General features: G+C 51.8%; 1 protein-coding gene across 6 annotated transcripts; it reads right to left on the bottom strand.

Moving 5' to 3' along the window:
- Positions 1–1,346: 1,346 nt before the first annotated feature.
- Positions 1,347–18,867, bottom strand: FLOT2 (flotillin 2). 6 transcript variants are annotated; one of them, XM_028519244.1, is made up of 11 exons: positions 18,671–18,867; positions 11,829–11,910; positions 6,224–6,314; positions 5,103–5,226; positions 4,542–4,660; positions 4,311–4,424; positions 4,090–4,209; positions 3,791–4,005; positions 3,200–3,383; positions 2,772–2,921; positions 1,347–2,656 (listed from the first exon to the last, which is right to left on the bottom strand). In XM_028519244.1, exons 1-11 carry the CDS (start codon positions 18,717–18,719, stop codon positions 2,618–2,620), a joined length of 1,287 nt encoding a protein of 428 aa, XP_028375045.1. In that variant the 5' UTR covers positions 18,720–18,867; the 3' UTR covers positions 1,347–2,617. The 6 variants fall into 6 exon arrangements, with proteins under 6 accessions (XP_028375045.1, XP_028375046.1, XP_028375047.1 ...); XM_028519245.2 differs by lacking the exon at positions 6,224–6,314 and adding an exon at positions 8,807–8,897 and having other exon boundaries at positions 18,671–18,840; XM_028519246.1 differs by lacking the exon at positions 6,224–6,314 and having other exon boundaries at positions 18,671–18,850.
- Between the last annotated feature and the right edge of the window lie 16 nt (positions 18,868–18,883).

Genomic DNA, 18,883 nt, shown 5'->3' with positions numbered 1-18,883 from the left:
TAAAATCTTAAAAAAGTAAATAAAGTCTTTTAAAAAAGACAGTATTCCAACTACAAAGCATAAGTTACATTGTCATGATCTAGCCTTGGAAGTCACATACCATCAATTCTATCATATTTTACTGACTTAGTCACAAAAGTCCACTCAATTTCAAGGGAAGGGGACATATGCTCTACATCTAGTTGGAAGGACTCTCAAAGTCACATTGTAAGAGAGACAGGTGGGCTCTGGCTGGTGTGGCTTGGTGGGTTGAGTGTTGGCCTGTGAACCTAAAGGCCGCTGGCTTGATTCCCAGTCAGGGCACATGCCTGGGCTGTGGGCTGGGTCCCCAGTTGGGGGTGTGGGAGAGGCCACCAGTCGATGTTTCTCTCATACATTGATGTTTCTCTCCCTTCCCCCCTCTAAAAATAATAAAATCTTTAAAAAAAGTAGTACATTCATTAGAGAAATTGTTTCACAATACAGGTTAATTTAACCTTTATTATTATCATTTTTTAAAAGTTTACTTATTTTTAGAGAGAGGGGAAGGGGAGAGGGAAACATCAATGTGTGGTTGCCTCTCAGGCACCCCCTGCTGGGGACCTGGCCCACAACCCAGACACGTGTCCTGACTGGGAATCATTGGCTCACAGGCCCAGGTTCAATGTACCTTTTTTTTTTCAGCATTACCTTCTCAGTTAGGTCTTCCTTCAACATCCTAAAATTTCAACATCCTCCTGACCTTCCTAGTTATTTCAGTTTTATATTTCTTCTTAGTACACATATTATCTAAAATACTGTATACATATTTAATTTTTTACATATTTAATTCAGAGCTTACAGCTCTGAAAGGTATGGATTTGCTCTGTTCATTGCAGTCTCCCCAGCATTTAGGACAATGCCTGGCACATAGCAAGCATTAGATAAACTTGCAAAATGAACAAGAATATTGAAGCCCAGAAAAATGAAGTTACTTGTCCAGGACTTTTAGGTAATAAACAATAGAGCTAAAATTTAAACCCAAGCAGACTGACTCCAGAGTCCATGCTCTTAAACCTGGGAAGTGGACTGTTATTGAATAGGACTCAGGATGGGCGAGAGGTGCAGTGAACCTGAGAGTCTGATCCATCTTCGGCCTGCGATGAAGCCAGGTCTCGCAGGGTTCAGGTCTAGCCTCAGCAGCTGGGCCGGTGGCCACCTTGCCCCAGTATGCTATTGGAGGCAAAGCCAGTGTGCTGACACCCCCCAGTGGCTAGGGTGGGAAAGACAGGCAAAGTGTAGACTTCAGGCTGAAGGGGTATATGGAAGGGAAACCTGGTTGGTTCTTGGTTCCCAGTCTTTCCCCTCACAGAAGATACAACACAGGGTGTAAGCATAACAGATCTTTATTTTACCGGAAGGGACAGGCAGTGGGGCAGTGCAGCATTCAAGCCCCAGACCAAACATGCAGCATCCACATGCAGGAACAGGCTGGGGAAAAGCCCAGGCCTGGGGTGGGGGATTGGGATCAGAGGACAATCAGAGCACCCTTGCCAGGATGCTGGGGCCCTGGGCTCTTCTGCCTCCACTAGAGAGAAGAGACAGAAGCCTGGGCTGCTTCCCCCTGGCTGGAATCCTATCACTCCGGCCAGGAAGAAAGGTGGCACAAGGAGTATGGAGTTTGGCCAGTCTATAGCACTCAATTCGACAGGGGGTTGGCGCAGCCCTGCCCAATGGAAGGGCCCGGCCCAATACCCAGGACAGTGCAGCCCTTGCAGGAAGAGGATCTACAGACTTTCTAGTTCCCAACAGAAACCGATCCCAGAAAGACTTAGCAGAGTTGGGACTAAGCCTCACTCCACCCAGTAGGGGCATGTCCATGAAGGGGCTTCCCTGAGCACAGCAGGGGCCTCCTAAGGCAGTAGTAAACTGAGAGCTGCTATAGACAGGAGGCCTTGCTTCTGTGCCCCTGGGGTGGGGGAGAGAGGTAAGGTATGACAGCAGGCCCAGGGCTGGGGAGGAGTGAAGTAAAGGGCAGTGGCCTGGACCTATAGGCCACTGCTACCTAGGCCTAGAGGGGCTAGAGCGGATGGGGCTGAGGGCTTCCCAGAGTAGGGTTTAGGGCTGGGAAGACCAGGCCAGGAGAGGGGTGGGTGACCATCCTACCCAGACCCCCTGCACCCACGCAGAGGTCTGACCAGGGCCACAGGGGGGACGGACAGATGCACAGGGAACTTCAAGGCACCAGGATTCTGAAGAGCAGCAGCGCCACCCTCCACAGACAGTGATTACAATAAACATTTTCAGCTTAAACTACAAAATGTGTGTGGAGGGTGAGTGGGAGGAGAGACAAAAAGAAAAGCACAGACAAAGGAAGAGACATATGGACAGGAAGATGAGAGTGGAAGAAACACACCAGGTGAGTATGGCAGTGAAAGTGAGGGTGCTGTGTAGAGAAGAGGAAGGAGACAGAGACCGGGGAGAAGGGAAGACAGCCGGAGAAGGGAAGACAGCCAGAGAAGGCCTGAACACGCAGCACTTCTGGTCCCTACAAAATAAGGCACCAGAGTCAGTAACATTCCTGTTGTTCCTGTGGTATCAAAACAGGTGCAGAAGGGTGGAGCGGGTGGCTGCTGAAGGGCGTGGGCCTTCAGGAATCTCACACCTGTGCGCCGGTGGCCTTCTTGATCAGGGGTATCTGCAAGGGTGGGAGAAAAGCCATGAGGCCATGGCTCTGGGGCCCATGACTGCTCCACCTGTGTCAGTCCAGTGGGCTACCCAGGCAACCCCACCCGAGCTGGTGAAGTACACACCTTTGATAGGTCCACGCCTGTAAGGGCATGCACGGAGGCGGGCAGTTCGGCCAGCAGTCGGTTCACTTCTGATGTCACTTTATTGTTGTCCCCACTGAGGACCACAATCTCATCAACTTTGCTCAGTGGGGCGGCGACTTTGGCAGCAATCTAGGAGGTTGGGTGGGAGAACAGCTTGGTTGATTCTGACTCCATCCCCTTGTCCTGTCCAGGATCTCTCCCTCCCTTCTTATCTCACCTAAACCCCAAGCGGCCTGGGTGGCCCTTACTTGAAAGCCATAGTCTGGGTGTCTGTTGCAGGGTTCCTGCCTCCTGCCGAATACTCCCCCATTTAATTCTCCTAGCCAGCCTGTCCCTGTGCTCCTGACAAGGTCCAGAGAAGTTCCTGCATGTGCCTAGCTAGTCCCAGCCTGGGATGGGAGCCTTACCTGGGGCAGGGCCTCCAGCACCAAGGCCATCTTGGCTGAGTCCCCATATTTCTGGTAGGCCTGAGCCTTGAGCTTCATCCGCTCAGCCTCTGCCTTGCCCATCGCCTCGATGACGGCTGCCTCCGCCTCGCCGATTTTTCGGATCTTCTCAGCCTCTGCCTGAGCCAAGAGGACCTGCTTCACTCTGGGGGAAGTCCAGGTGAGTGGGATTAGTGGGAAGTGCCAGGGACCCCTCAGGCCTTGCCTGGGGGGCCAGCAAACCCTTAAGCCCTCTGTTGGGCAGGTGGTGACAGTGGTGATGGTGGGGGGGCCCTGGCATTCTGGCTCTGGCCAGAGAGGGATTATGGGCTCCCAGATGCAAACTGAAGATGGAATTAACCAGGACGCCCTCTCTACAAAGGGCCATACTAGGCCCTCAAACCTCCTTTATTTAATTCAGTCTTCCTAACAATCCCATGACTTCACAGTGAGTAAGGACGGATGGAGGAGAATGGAGGAGGGCTTCTAAGCTGTGATCAGGAGAGTGGAGGAGTGCACGCAAGGCAGAGAGCCTGACTGACGCCCCAGCCCCTGGCACCCAGCAGCACTCACTTTTCGCCCTCAGCTATCTCCTGTATGCGGTGTGCCTCTGCCTCAGCGGGGCGGCGCACCGTGGCAATAAGCTCCTTGTCTGTGCGCAGGATCTCCTGCTCCTCCACTGCAATCTGCTTCTTGCGCTGCACGACCTCAATCTCAATCTCTTCTTGCCGAATCTTCTGCTGCTCACGGGCCCCTTGTAGCTCATAGGCCAGCTGGGCCTCAGCTGTCTGTGGCAGAAGTGTAGTCAGCATGAGGCTAGTTGCCAAGTCTTGAGCCCTGAGCCCCAACCCGGGTGACCTATGGCTTCTCACCTTAATATTGACTTCCTCACTGAAGGCTGACTTTTGCAGCTCAAAGGCTCGCTTCGAGTCAGCGATTTTGGTGTCTGCCATGAATTTCACGTCCAGCATCTCCTTCTTGCACTCAGCTTCCTGGCAGCAGGAGGGGCAGGTGCTAAGGGTCCTCTGAGAAACTGTGGTCTCACCACCCCTGAGTACCCTGTCCCTGGGGGCGAGAAGGAAAGCCCACATACCCGGATACCTGCGTCCCGCTCAGCCTCAGCCACACCAATGTCAGCATCTCTCTGTACCACAGCAGTCTGCGTCTTGCCCAGGGAGCTCAGGTAGTCCACTTTGTCATACACATCCTGGGGAGGGAAGGGGAATCATCCCTAGGAACAATTTTAAGCACAGTGTTTCCCCTCCTGTCAAGCACCCCCACTCCCAGATGGTCACGGGGGCTATAGCCTTCCCATCAACTGCACCTTGATGGTGAAGCTGAGGATCTCAATGCCCATTCGGCCGACATCAGGGGCTGCTACCTCCCGCACCAGCTTGGCAAACTGGTCCCGGTCCTGATAAATCTGCTCCACAGTCAGGGTTCCTGGGGGCAGAAGGATCATGAGCTGGCTCCCCAGGGACCTAGCCAGTTAGGAAAGGGAGGAGGCATACAAGTTGAGGTCTGAGTGTATGCAGGGGTTGTGCAGTCTAAGCAGGGTCTTCCTGGCTTCTTCTTACAGTGTTTAGCATCATGCTTCCTTCTGTAAACTCCAGGCTGGGTGAGAACAGTCTTCTAAACAGCACTAGGTGCCTGACCAGACTACCAGCCCCTCACCCTCCTCCCCAATGCCCTTCCCTTCACTCATGTCACCTAAAGTTCTGCAAGGACAACCTGAAGGAAAATGTTTCAGCTTTCCATCTAGAAACCTCTGTGGGCCTGGAGGACCCCCCTGCCCCATCCTGCCCTCCTCCCTGGCCCTGGCTTGGGGACCCTGTGAGGCTCCTCAAAGGCAACAGAAGGGTCTCTTGGTTGGGCAGGGTCTCACCAAGGATGGAACGCAGGTGCCCCTCCAAGGTCTGCAGGACGACATTCTTGATGTCCTGTACATTCTTGCCCAGGAACTGCTCACAGGCTACAGCTAGGAGCTCCTTCTCCGTCATGATCTTCACCTGCCAGTGGGCACAGAGGTGCCTGAGCCAGGCTGGAGGGAGGCAGATGGAGGGCCCAGACCCAGGTGTGGAGAACAGTGTCTATGTCCCTCCCCTCCTCGCTCAGAGTGGAGGCCTAGGGGCTGTGGGAGGGGGTGAAGCCTGTCTGAGGCCTCTAGTGCAGATAGCACACAAGAATTTTCACACTTAGAAGTTCCATCCTCATTGGCAGCTCCAGACCCTGATATGGCCTCTCTCCTGGGCACGTGGGGCTTGCCTCTCCAGCCCATTTGTTATTCCCTCATGAGCCAATTCCTCCCCTTGCTGGCTCCCCACAAGTGGGAGACGTGAAGACTGAGGGGCAGAGAATGCAAAAAGGACAATGAGCAATAGGGACAGAGACAGACCAGGAAAGAGCACCTAGGCAGGCAGGGGACAGGTCCAGGGGGTGCCACCCAGGGTGGGTATTCTCTTGCCTTTCCTTCCCGAGGTAGGGGGCCAACAATCTCCATACCAGAGGCCTACAACATTGTTGAATCTCCTGGCCTGTGAAGTTGACAGGTGCACTAGGGCAGGAAGGCCCTCACCCAGGCACCGAGCTGGGAATATAACACAGTCTCCGACTCTGAAGTCCAGAGTCTGCCTCACATGGCCTCACCCTCTGGTCCCCACACCTCCAGCCCCCAACCCAGGAAGCGGGATAGGGCCTGGATTCTGGGGCTTGGCATTTCCGACACCTGCAAAGAATGGGGTTGGGTTAGTGAGACAGGAGCCCCAGCACTGGTTTTGTCCCTCGAGGCCCGCTGAGGAGAAAAGGGGTGTTCTGTTAGTTCTGCTGAGTGGCCAAGAGGCCAAGAGAGCATGTTCCAGTGGTGATGACTCTCTTTTGGAAGGGGGGGCGGGGGCAGTGGTGCTGGAGAGAGACTGCCCCTGGCTGCCGTCCTCTCCTCCCGCCCCAAATCCCAGCACAGGATGAGGCAGCTCAACGGTCATGCGCAGGGCTGCTGAGTTACTATACCTGGGCGACACCCGTCACAGTTAAAGCTACCCCCTCGGCCGTCTCTACGTCCTCGCAGCGGGGCTGTAACGTCATAATCTCTAGGGAAATCCTGCCAAGAAATGCAAAACAGGGGCATAGGTCTGGGGCCTAGGGCCTAGGGTGAGGGGAGAGTCCAATACCTCACTGCTGCAGCTGGGATGGGCCAGGGATGTTGTTGCAGAGGAAGGTGGGGAGGATACCCCGGGGCTTAAAGCTGGGAGTATGTGTGAAGGGGATGGGTGGGAAAGCAAGGCAGAGTTGTGCAGGTGGCTGCAGCGGAAGGAGTGTGAATGTGCTACCCAAGTTTACACATGTCCTCTGTTGAAACAGCCTGGCTTGAAGAACAGAAAGAAGAAGCAGAGAAGTGGTTATGGTTGTCTGGGCTGCTGGGAGGGTGGGGAGAGTCCAAGAATAGCTGTATGTGTACGTCACAGGACAGCACATAAGTGCTGATACTCCAGGCTGTGCTATGTAGACTGCCCACGGGTGCCATCTGAACCTCCCCGAGGGGCCCTTACCTGTTCCCTGGGTCTGCTCAGTACTCTAGGACACTCCAGCAGGTTGCCTAGAAAGCTCTGCCTGGTAGCCTGGCTGGCTGGGAATATACCCTCTGCTGGGCCAAGACGAGGGGATCCTGCATCTGCCCCTTGCTAGGGAAGCCCTGCCTGATCTCTCTACCTGCCAACAAGCTATGAAGTGAAGCCTAACCTCTGGGTTGGGCCTAGGTGGTCAAGTTGGGAATGGGGTCACAGTGGAGCTTCCTGGCCCAGACAATCTGAAGCCTCAAGGGTCCGTATCACCCAGCTTAAAAATGGATCTGGGCATTTGCAGTTATTCCAAGTACAGTAGTGGATTTGGAGGTGCACAGGGCTGCTCTCGGCTGGATGTTGAGGGAAGCCAGGGCCCTGCTCACTCCACATAAAGTGGTCCGAGCTTCTCAGGCCTCTGCACTGAAGCCCACCCTCTCAAGGCTGCAAGGGGCAAATGAGATGGGGTGGTCCCCTTCCTAATCAGAGATGGCAGGATGGGTGAGGAAGGGACTGGTGGTACTTTTTGCCTGAAAAGGCTGAAGGGCATTGACATGCAGAAGGAAGTGGATGGGCAGGATCAAACTTAGGTCTCTTCTAGCCTGGGGACCCAGCAGCATGCAAGCTCTGAGGGAGCAGGGGCTTTGTAATATAAATTTTTTCTTTCTTTCTTTTTTTTGTAAATATTTTATTTATTTTTTAGAGAGAGGAGAAGGGAGAGAGAAAGAGATGGAGAGAAAGTTCGATCAGGTACCTCCTACAAGCCCCCAAATGGAGACCTAGCCTGCAACCCAGACATGTGCCCTCACTGGGAATTGAACCGACAACCTTTTGGTTTGCATGCCGGTGCTCAACCCACTAAGCTGCACCAGCCAGGGCTCTTTTTTTCTCTTATAAAATTTTTTTCTTCAATGTATCTATTAATCTTAGAGGGAGAGGAAGAGAGAGAGAGAGAGAGAGAGAGAGAGAAACTTTGATTGCCTCCCATAAGAGCCCTGACCAAGGATCAAACCCCAACACTTTGGTGTATGAGATAATGCTCCATCTGAGCCACACTGACCAGGGCAGGGGCTTTCTGATGTTCACTGCAGCATTCACAGTGCCTGGAACCAAGAAGGTGCTCAGTAGAGAGTTGGTGAATGAAGCAATGAAGATGGGAACTTGCACATTACAAAGAGAGCACTTGGAGTTACTAAATGCTCTAGTCTAGGAATGAATTTCATCAGCTACACCCGCACGGTAATAAAGAGTGAGACACCATGTCACTTGCTTTTCAAAGTGAGATTATATTCATAATAAAGCTTGAGTTTCTCTAGCACTTCCTTTCCAAAAATCCCAAAGGGCCATCATACTGTTTTACTTGCCTTTCCAATACCCCTACAAGGCACAGAGAGGGCATGATCCTCTCCATTTCACAGATGGGGAAACTGAAACCCAGTGACAAGAGATCTGCACAAAGGCCTTTCAACAAAGAATTAGGGGCAGGAAATGGCCAAGACTCTTTTGCCCAGGCCTGTCAAGGAGATTGAAGGGGACCAAGGGGCTGAGTGAGTAGAACTCCCCATGGGACCCATCTTCTGGCCTTTCAGGACAGAGGGCTAGGGCTTCATACTAGGGTGTCGGCCTGGAGAAGAGGCTAGCAAGGGGCTCCCTGGACCTGGAGGACTAGGACTTCATCAGCTATAGATAGGACTGAACCTGCCCCAATTGGGCAACCCAACTCTGTCACCTAAGGGCATGTGTCTCCTGCCTCATTACTCCCACTTTAGGCTTGGAATGTAAGGACACCCGCTGGCAGACTTTGGCAGAGCTGCCAGAATCCCTCGCTCTTTTCCCACTAGCAGCCCCAGTGGGTGAGGGCAAGGGAGCTGGGATCTATAGGGACCTATCCTGGCACCCAAGGCAGCAGAGGTGGGAGCAGAGGGGAGAGAGGCACACTCTCAAGAGGGGAGTCCATCCAGCTCCTGCCTGCCAGGCCCCACAGGGCATGAAGAGAGAAAGTTAGACACAGAGGAGGAAGCAGGTGGGTTATTACCTGTGCAACCCCTGTTACGAATAGCGGGACCCCCTCCGACGTCTCAATATTCTCACAGCGACACAGGATGGTCATAACCTCCAGAGACAGTCTGAGGAGCAGCCAGGGGTAGGGAGAGGTAGGGACAGGAAGGGGTAGGAGGGGACACAGCAAACACACACAGTGGTTACCAGATAAGCATGGATGCCTGATGTCTAGGGGCAGGGTTGCTCTCCACACTTCATCCCCCCACTACCAGTTCAGCCTAGAGCTGTAGGAGAGCAGAGACACCCACTTGCTGACTTGAGGTCTCTTCTCTAGCCCCTGCACCCTCCCAAGGAGTTGCTGCTGGGCTGGGGAAAAAGCCTGTTAATGCCCTGGACCTATGATGTAAGGCTAGTGCACAGGACACCCAGTTTGCTCACTACCTGTTCCCCAGGAGATTTCTAGCATGATCTAGGAGACTTGGCCTCAGCTCCAAACCCAAACACAGGCCAACCTGTTTTCCCAGAAATTGGGAGGGGGAGGCCACTCTGGAGATGAATGAGCCACAGCAAATACCAAATCCTGTTTGGGGCGCATGCCCTCAAGGTCTGTGCTACATATCACTAAGAAGGCAATTCAGTGCCAAAAAAGCCCAAAGAAAAATTTGGATTTTCTTATTTGGGGGTGGGATGGGAGTGTCTAGGAAGGCTGGGGGAGAAAGTATGGCCCTGTCAGAATATTCACAGGGAAAACTAGGAGATGACAGAGCAATTCACTTTGGAAATTTCCAATGTTGGACTTAGGAAGAGAAGAGTCATGGCAAAGAAAACAGGGCACCTGGAAGCTACTTGGCCCACCCTGGCTGGGCCTCCCTGGGGCAGCATGTATGCGAATGTGTGTAGGGCAGTGGTCTAGGCAGAGGCCAGGCTGTGGACAGCGTGGAAGGTTTCCCTCAACCAGAGGAAGGGAGGACAGAGACTGAGGCTGGAGGAGCAGAAGCAGGTGGGCTGGGATGAGGGGTGATGGGGAGCCCCAACCTCAATTCTCACATGCTAGCCCTGGGGGCTCCAGCCATGCAGGTGTGCAAAGGCTGCCTTCTTTCAAGCCCCTACATCCAGCACCCTTGGGCCTGAGAGGACTCTAGACCTGGCTCAGACAGGAACCCACCAAACTCTCTTCTGGGGAAGGAGGAGAGAGGGAGGGAAGGAAGGAGGGAAGGAGGGAGGCTGCAGCTCAGATGCCAGGGTTGGAGGAATTGCTCAGGTAAGGAGAGAGCTGCCTACACCGTGATAGTACAGGAAGTGGCAGCAAAGTGCAGCAAGAGGGACTTTCACTGAGCATTCTGGAGAAGAAAAGCTGACACTGAGAGTCAGTGACATGTAGGTTGGCTATGGAAAGTACCTTGAAAAGGACATGGAGGATGCAGGCTAGCTTAGAAGTCTGTAGTCTGACCTGAGAGGCTCTTGCTGGCCTAGGGAAATAAAGGCCTCATCTTGTAGATGTCCCCCAAGCAGATTAAGGGTCGGGGAAGGGTATGTCTCCAGAACAGGGCCCAAGGAGAGGGGCTGCAGACTCAGAATGCCCAGAAACTGGGACCACAGAGAGGATGCTGAGCCTGGATGTGTGAGATCAGTTTCCTAGGACAAAGTACAAGGCCCTCCACCCCTCACTTCCAAACCTGCTGTCAGAGAAGCTTGGTCCTGTCTTGGGAAGGGCACCAAGAATGTGGAGAAAGAGCTGCAGAGTTGTTGCCCCAGCAGTGGATGCCCACACAGGACTGGTCTCTGGGCAAGTTGAAATTCTCTGGGCCTGGCTGTACATGGAGGTGTTCAGACAAGATATTCTATTGTCCCAGGACTGCATGGCATATGGGGTGAGCTGGCAGTGCCTCTGGAAAGGACAACCCATGTTTTCTGGCAGGCCAGCTGGAAGCCAGTCAAGAGTGCCTAGGAGCCTCCTGAGAGAAAGTTGTGACCAGTATTGACTATTATCTGACATCTTTGGACTTGGGCCAGCAGAGTGCCCCAGGATCCTACCCAGGCAGAGCAAAGTGAGGGGAGAGATGGGAGAGTGGAAGGGGTTACTAGGCAATCACTGAAGTTAAAAAGCCGTGACATGCTTCCCATGCCCCTGACCCTAGCCGACACCCTCAGACTCTCCAGAGCCCTACACACTGATAGCTCGGTGCAGCCACGGGACTTCTCTCTGCTGTCCGGTGGGGCTGGGGTGGAGGGGGATTTCCACTGGAATCTCCATCACTTCCCCTTCAGGATGACACCCCCTGCCCCTACATGACACACCTTCACAGCTATGCTGCCCTTGTTGCCTGGGTCTTGGCCTGGAAGGATCTGGGCCCCTCCCCCAATCTCCCATAGTCAGAAAGGGTGTGATGGTGGAAAGGCGGCTGGCATGCCTCATCTCCTCCTGGGTCAGCAGTGAGGGTGGCAGGAAAGGTCCAGTTAAATCTGGCCCTGCCAGGGGCTCTGGGGGAGCCAGCAGGTGTAGTCTGATGGTGGCCCCTCTGGGGAGCTGAAATATCCCTTCCACACTGATTTAGGAGGGTCTTCCCACAATAATTTAAGAGGTCCAGACCCGTCTTGTGTACCCTGGCACTAATTCCTTGGATCTCCACCCCTCTCTAACCAACAACTGCCTGCACAGTCCTGGGGCCTGCAAAAGTGATGGTGCACGTAAGGGATCTCTTCAGCCTTTCTTCTCTCCCTAGACCCACTCTGAACAGGGTGTATCATTAAGACTTCACAATTAACTTTGAGCTAGAATCAGGGCATTAGGATTCTCCCTGGGTAGGACCCTGAATTCTCTGGGACAGAAGTAATACCTCCATTGGAAAAAAAGCACACCCACTAAGGAAAAGGTACCCACGGACAAAACTCCAGCATCCCCCTGCAACCCATTTTGCCTGTTTCTTAGGAGATCCTCCACCCCCAGAATGAAATGTGGCAAGTGGTAGATGCCCTAGCTGACCTGTGGAGTGAAAGAGGAAGGCTGGAAAGGCCTTTGTCCACCAGATAAATTCCCTGATCCCCCAGACCCTTACCTCTGAGTGTCGGAGATACACCACCAGGCCCAGGCCCAGCCGCCAAACACGTACTGCTTATAGTCTGAACCGCAACAGCCCCCTGGAGAGCAAAGCAAAACATTGTGGGTCAGCTGGCTTTTGGGTTTGTCTATCCCGCTCTTTCCAACAGCAACCCTGGGCCTTTACCTGCTAGAACACTTAACAAATCCCACTGTTGGATGCCAGATACTGAGGTTACACAAAAGAGGAGACATGCTCTTAAGGGTCTTGGAATCTAGTTTGGCGGACAGGCAATTTGCATAAAAAGGAGGCTACCGCCCTGGCTGGTGTAGCTCAGTGGATTGAGCGCAGGCTGTGAACCAAAGTGTCGCAGATTTGATTCCCAGTCAGGGCACATGCCTGGGTTGCAGGCCATGACCCCCAGCAACCGCACATTGATGTTTCTCTCCCTCTCTCTCCCTCCCTTTCCTCTCTAAAAATAAATAAATAAAATCTTTTTTTTTTTTAAAAAGGAGGCTACCCAATGAGTAGGTCAGAATGTAAGTGCTTTGAGAGAACTGAAGAGGTCAGTGGGCAGGAGTGAGCAAAAGAAACCTCCATCTCCCATTCAACCATTCATTTAATAAAGAATGAGAGTATTTTCTGTGCTAAGAGTACAGAAATGAAGATTAGTCCTGTTTTGAAGAAGGTGAGACTCGGAGGAGGTACCTTTTCCTGAGATGACTATAATACCATGCTATTCACCCATTATCAGGGCAAATGTACATGGAGAGGGAACGCAGACCCCAACCCCTGTCCCCCCCACTCCACACACACACACACACACACACACACACACACTGGGAGAGTGAGGGAGGGAGTCTTGAGCCAAGATGGGAGCCTTGCTCAAGCCTGGCAGACAGATCTCATTGAGGCTGGTCCTCTATTCCCAGTGTTTCAGAGTGACTTTATTCCTCTGTGGGAGCAGATGGGGAAGGCAAGACCTCAAAACAAAGGCACACTCATAATACCAGTGGGAGAAGTGAAGAAAAGGGCAAAGGTCTAAAATAGAAGTAGTTGGCCCTGGCTGATGTGGCTCAGTGGATTGAGCACCACCAGCCTGGAAACCAAAAGGCTGCTGTTCGATTCCCAGCCAGGGCACATGCCTGTGTTGCAGGCCGAGTCCCCAGCTGGGGGTGTGACAGAGGCAACCAAATGATGTTTCTCTCCCTCTCTTCCTCCTTTCCTCTAGCTCTAAAAAATAAATAAAATCTGAAAAAAATTTTAAAAAGGAAGTGGTTCCTGGAAACTATGTATCTAGGTATCAACTACAAACAGAATATTGAATCTGGCCTGGATCCAGGTTCTTACTGCAGACATGTTTGGCATGCTGTCTGTACAGAAGTGAGAAAAATCAGTTCCTGAATTCTTGTTGTGAATCCTCTGGCAAATGCCAAAGTTATTCAAGTTCATGAAGACCTTTGTAAAAACTGGAGGGACAGTTCACTTATAGTGCAAATATATGTACAGGAAACACGACTCACAGGAAATGTGACTTGTATATTTGAAAACAAAACAGTTCTGGCTGGCTGGTGTGGCTCAGTGGATTGAGTGCCAGCCTGCGAACCAAGGGGTTGCTGGTTCTGTTCCAGCTCAGGGCACATGCCTGGGTTCTGAGCCAAGTCCAGCCCCCGTGAGGGGTGGCCTGGAGGCGACCACACATTGATGTTTCTCTCCCTCTCTTCTTCCCCCCTCTCTAAAAATAAATAAAGAAAAAATATTTTAAAAAACAAGACCAAAACAAAGGAAATGTGATTTGGGAAAAAGCCAGTGGATGCCATCATTTCCATGTTCACAAACTGGGGTTTTCAGAACAGCCTTAGGGTATTGCCCCCCAAGGTCAAAGGTCAAGGATAGTTTCCTGTAGCTGAGTTACAGTGTCTGTGAGGACCCATGGCAAGAGACAAGGTGCTGGTAAGGGAGGGGCAGATCACAGGATCACAATTTTCAGGCCAAGGAAAGCCATGTCTGTGTGTATAAGTATGTGTCTGAGAATGCCGGGGGCCACATAGGGATTTAAACCAGGGAGCAACAACACTACATTTGCATTTTAGAAATACTACTTTGGGGGGTACAGGGGGGAGGGGAGAGAAGGGGGGAAATGGGACAACTGTAATAGCATAATCAATAAAATATATTAAAAAAAAAAGAAATACTACTTTGCACGAGGAAGAAGATACTGGGGTCAGGGAGACTGAGTAGAAGCCTCTTGCAGTGACCTAGGCAAGACATGGTGGCTGAGAGATAACTTCTAGAGAACTTTCTGTTCGAGTGGAAATGTTCTCCAGCTGTGCTGTGCAATAACGGTAGCCACTAGCCACGGGTGTCTATTGAGCACTTGAAATGTGGCTGGTATGACTGAGAAAATGAATTTTAATTTAATTTAAATTGAAGTGGCCACATGTGGCTAGTGGCTACAATCATCAGTAGAGCTCTACAGTCCAGGTTTGGGTGGGTGGTGAAGCCAGAAACCAAAAGAGAACCTCAAACTGGAAAGTTTTGATGAGTGGAGGCGAAGGAGCAAAGTCCCCAGGAATGCAGAGGGCCTTAGGTTTGAGAACCGGCATCTGGGACATTTCACTGAACAGCCAAATCAGTTTCCTGGGGCTGCTGCTGTGCATAGTGGGGAAGTGGCTGGGCCAGAGGTCCAGGGAGCAAAGATCAGCTCCTGTGTGAGCAAAGGTGGGAAGAGGAGGTCTTAGGTCTCTGTTTCTCTGTGGAGAAAATAACTGCTCGCAGGGCTGCTGTTCAATGGAAGCTGTTGCAGTGGGGTACAGGAGCTCTAAGGATAAGCAGTCAGTCTGAAACCTAAACCATGTTGGGATTCAGTGAAACTGGAAGAGGGTCAAAAATCAGTTTGTTTCACTTCTTCTGGCCTGGTGGCGGCTGAGGCCTGCTGCCTCCAACCAGCTCCAGGGCACTCTTCAATGTGCTGGGGGAAGGAGGTGGTAGTGCTGACCCCTAGTGGGCTAGGGGGATGCTAGGGGTGGAGGTTGGAGGAACGTCCACCCTTTACCTTTAATTTAGTTTTTGACCTTGGGAGCAGGCTGCCACAGCTCAAGCTGGGTCTTGGCCAAGGGCAACATGGCTAGGTTCCCAGGGGTAGCAACAACAGGAAGTTGGGATTGCCAGACTGCCCTGCCCCCAGAAGCCTCTTCTTCTGGAAGGCAACTTCCTCCCAGCTTCCTGGTTGCACTGAGCCAGAGCACCACTCCTAATACAGGACATTTAGGTGCCCCTTCCTTGCCTGCTTTAGCTCCCACTCTCTTCAGACCTGAAAGTTTTTCCTAATTTTATCTCACTTTGTCTAAGCCAACTTGCTTTCTTTTGTCTGTCCTTAACCAAGCTGAAGAATCACAGAATGCCCCTAGATAACCTCTGCTCCACTCTGAGTCCCTCTCCAGACATACTTTGCTTTCTCAGGAAAACTCCCTTCCCCTTCTTGCCATTCCCTTTTCCACTTCCTCTTCTTATTAGTGCTCATTCTACAGGGGGGGGGGTGGCCTTTTTTGGGGCCACAAAAGCCCTCAGTAGTCCAGCAATGCTTGAATGTCCATAAAAGCATTTTATGCTAAGCATTTGTTCTGTACAAGAAACAAATTATATAAAGTTACCAAAATATTAGCTCTGGCTAGTGTGGCTCAGTGGATTGAGTGCTGGCCTACAAACCAAAGGGTCGCTGGTTCGGTTCCCAGTCAGGGCACATGACTGGGTTTCAGGCCAGGTCCCCAGTTGGGGGTGTACAAGAGGCAACCACACACTGATGTTTTTCTCCCTCTTTCTCCCTCCCTTTCCTCTCTCTAAAAATAAATAAAATACTTAAGTTTACTACATAGTATAAATTAAATAATGTCTCCAGTATAAATCTAATGATAGGCTTAATTTTTTTTTAAAGATTTTATTTATTTATTTTTAGAGAGGGAAGGGAGGGAGGAAGAGAGAGAGAGAGAAACATCAATGTGCGGTTGCTGCGGGTCATGGCCTGCAACCCAGGCATGTACCCTGACTGGGTATCGAACCTGCGACACTTTGGTTCGCAGCCCGCGCTCAATCCACTGAGCTACACCAGCCAGGGTAATAGGCTTAATTTCAAAGTAGTGATGAACATAAAGGATTTTAAAGGTATTACGACATATACAGTATGGGAGGAAAATATCTGCTAATACTACCATGGACTGTCACTGACATTCATACTACTACCATGGACTGTCACTGACATTCATAATCATTGGACATGCTAAATATAAAGGCACTTTTCTCTGCATCCAAATGCACAGACCTCTCAATTCTATCCACAGTCCCTAGGTTAGGAACCTCTGACCTGCCCTGGCCATAGGTCAGTTGGTTGGACATTGTCCTGTAAACTGAAAGGTCTTGAGTTCGATTTCTGATCAGGGCACATGCTTAGATTGTGGGTTCAGTCCCCAGTTGGGGCATTCAAGAGGTAAGCAATTATGTTTCTCTCTCACATTGATGTTTCTCTCCCTTCCTCTCTCCCTCCCTTCCCCTCTCTCTAAAATCAATATGCATGTCCTCAGGTAAGGATTAAAAGGAAAAAAAAAAAGAACCTCTGACCTGTTATAGAAATGAGAAAAAGATGTATGGTATTTGGATTTGCCTTTTAAAATCTGAAAATAGAAATACAGTAGAGGTTTTACAGAATGGAGGAGGAAGGTTAGACAACCAGAAGGACCTCCAGGCTTCTCTGGTGAGAAAGATGACCATGAGCCCTGGCTGGCATGGCTCAGTGGGTTGGGCATCATCCTGCAAAGAGTTGCTGTTTTGGTTCCCAGTCCTGGTTGGGACACATGCCTGGGTTGCATTACAGGCCTGGTCCCTGGTTGGGGCACATGCAAGAAGCAACCGATATTGATATGTCTCTCTCACATCGATGTTTCCCTTTTTCCCTATCTCCCCCTCTGTCTAAGTAAATAAATAAAATCTTTAAAAAAAAGATGACCATGAGATATATCAGCATCCTTCTTCTGAAATCGGGCTTACTTAGATGCTGTTGGACTTAGATATAGGACCAAGGTAGGGCAGGGCTCTCAGTAGTTGCTCTGCTCCACTGGGAGTCCATGTGCAAGAGGGAGCTGCACCTCACTTTGCTCACCTCAGATCCCAAGGTACTGTTATGTTAGGGATCATCCCTCCCTCTTCCCTTGCACCTTCCTTGACTCCAGAGCCCTCAACTTTCAGCATGGCCTCCTCTCCCCACCCCTAGAACAGCATCCAAACTAGCACTGCACTGGCCTTTGGCAAGAGGGCCAGGTTTCTGACAACTGTAAGGTACAGGTCCAGGGCAGCCTAGCTCAGGTTTTCCTTTCATCCCTCTCTAAAGATTCTGCAAATCGTGAAAGATCGGCAGTTCAATTCCCAATCAGGGCACATGCCTGGGTGCAGGTTCATACAGAAGGCGACCAATTACTGTTTCTCACTCACACCGATATTTCTCTCCCTCTCTTTCTTTCTTCTTTCCTTCCCCTCTCTTTAAAATAAAAAAGTAAATTTAATTTTTAAGAAAGAAAGAAAAACAAAGTGCAGATTCAGTTTCTAAAAGACTGTTTTAGGAGTAGGGGCTGGGAGACTGGTCCAGGTCTTGCAGAGGTAGGTGCAAGTTTGGCCTCAGTGTTCTCTGGGGATCTACCTCCTGATCCCAAGTCAATCCCAGGCATTTAGTAAAGTGAAGTAATTGTATCTCCCCCACAGGAGTAAGATCCTGATCAGGGTGAGTGGGTATTTCCCATCCCAGTGAAGAGACTGATTTTGAGATCCAGATTAAGCGAAAGACCATGATCTGGGGTAAAAGTTTCCAGTGGATTTATCAATCCTCCCCAAGGGTGGGCAGCTATAATACATGGTTTAGCCTAGCAGCGTCTACACACTTCTGTAGCAAGCCCTAAAATTCTGCACACAGGCTGAAAATTGGCATTGAGAGTGGAAAGACGCCAGGCCTCCAAGCTGTCAGAAACCATGGAGCCTCCCCAGCACCTGTGAACCAGGGCTGCTGCTGCACAAACTGGTGCCTCGAAAGGCTTCAGCCACCTTCCAAAAAACCCAAACATACAATTAAAAAGGCAGCCTTAAAACAAGATGCCTCTTCCTCCCCAATACTGCAAACCCTAAGCCCGCACCCAAACGTACAGAAATTATGGAGCCTGCAGCATTTTGCAACGGGAGTGTCACAACCCAGAACACGGTTTCTCAACCTTTAGAGGCCGCCCCCGCGTCTCCCGGAACACAAAGCCAGGAAACCCCAGCAACCCCCAGCCTACTGGGGATAACTGGTCAGACAGGGCCAGGAGAAATGGTGTGTCCCTGGGCTCCTCCCACGGTAGGCACTAGCTCTCCAGAGCTACACGACCCAACCCCAGTCTCGGGCGCTGGAATTCAGCCAAACCGCCGTTCCACTCCCTCCCGGAATCCCAAGGCTTCAGTTTGGAACCCTCAGGGCCATGTAGGGGGGGCACCCTGCCTAGAGGGGAGGCGGAGAAAGAAGGGATAAACACGGGAAAACACGCAGTGAGGGAGGAACCGCTGGTGGTTGCAGGGAAGCTCGAGCACACAAAACGTGAGTATGTGGGACCCTCGCGGAAGGGTCTCAGATGCGGCCCGAAGCGTGGTGGTCTCAGGCCTGACACTCGGCGACCTCTCCACGACACTGCCCTCCATCCTCGGGGCCCTTACCTTGCCTACCCTTCCCCGTTGGCTCCCCAGCCGTGGCCTCCCTCCTCATCCACCTTCCCAGGCACAAACCCCTACCCCCTCCAACACCTTCCGGACTGCGCAGCACCGACCCACCTCCCTTGCTGCCCCCTCACCTGAAACCACCAGCGCCTCGTTGGGCCCCACCGTGTGGCAATTGCCCATGGCGCGGGCGGGACGGAGGGCCCTCAGAGACCTAGGCAGCAGCAGCGGCAGCAGCAGCAGGCAGCCCGCAAAAGCCCGCACGGCCAGCCGCGCCCAGCCTATCCCACCACCCCCCGCGGCGCCCCTCCGCGGCCGCAGCCCCGCCGGAAGTGTGGCCGCGGAGG

This window comes from Phyllostomus discolor, chromosome 8 (assembly GCF_004126475.2).
Source record: "Phyllostomus discolor isolate MPI-MPIP mPhyDis1 chromosome 8, mPhyDis1.pri.v3, whole genome shotgun sequence".
Classification (NCBI taxonomy): Eukaryota; Metazoa; Chordata; class Mammalia; order Chiroptera; family Phyllostomidae; genus Phyllostomus; species Phyllostomus discolor.
The sequence above is the reverse complement of the archived record's forward strand: the minus strand, read 5'-3'. Positions and strand labels throughout refer to the sequence as shown.

What these genes read in the sequence shown, in the direction of transcription:
- FLOT2 (XM_028519244.1), bottom strand. Translation starts at nt 18,719, where the DNA reads ATGGGCAATTGCCACACGGTGGGGCCCAACGAGGCGCTGGTGGTTTCA. An exon ending in AGCGGGACGCAGGTATCCGG is followed by an intron (nt 4,210 to 4,310) that starts GTATGTGGGCTT and finishes TCCTGCTGCCAG; the next exon opens with GAAGCTGAGTGCAAGAAGGA. An exon ending in TGCTGGAGGCCCTGCCCCAG is followed by an intron (nt 2,922 to 3,199) that starts GTAAGGCTCCCA and finishes CCAACCTCCTAG; the next exon opens with ATTGCTGCCAAAGTCGCCGC.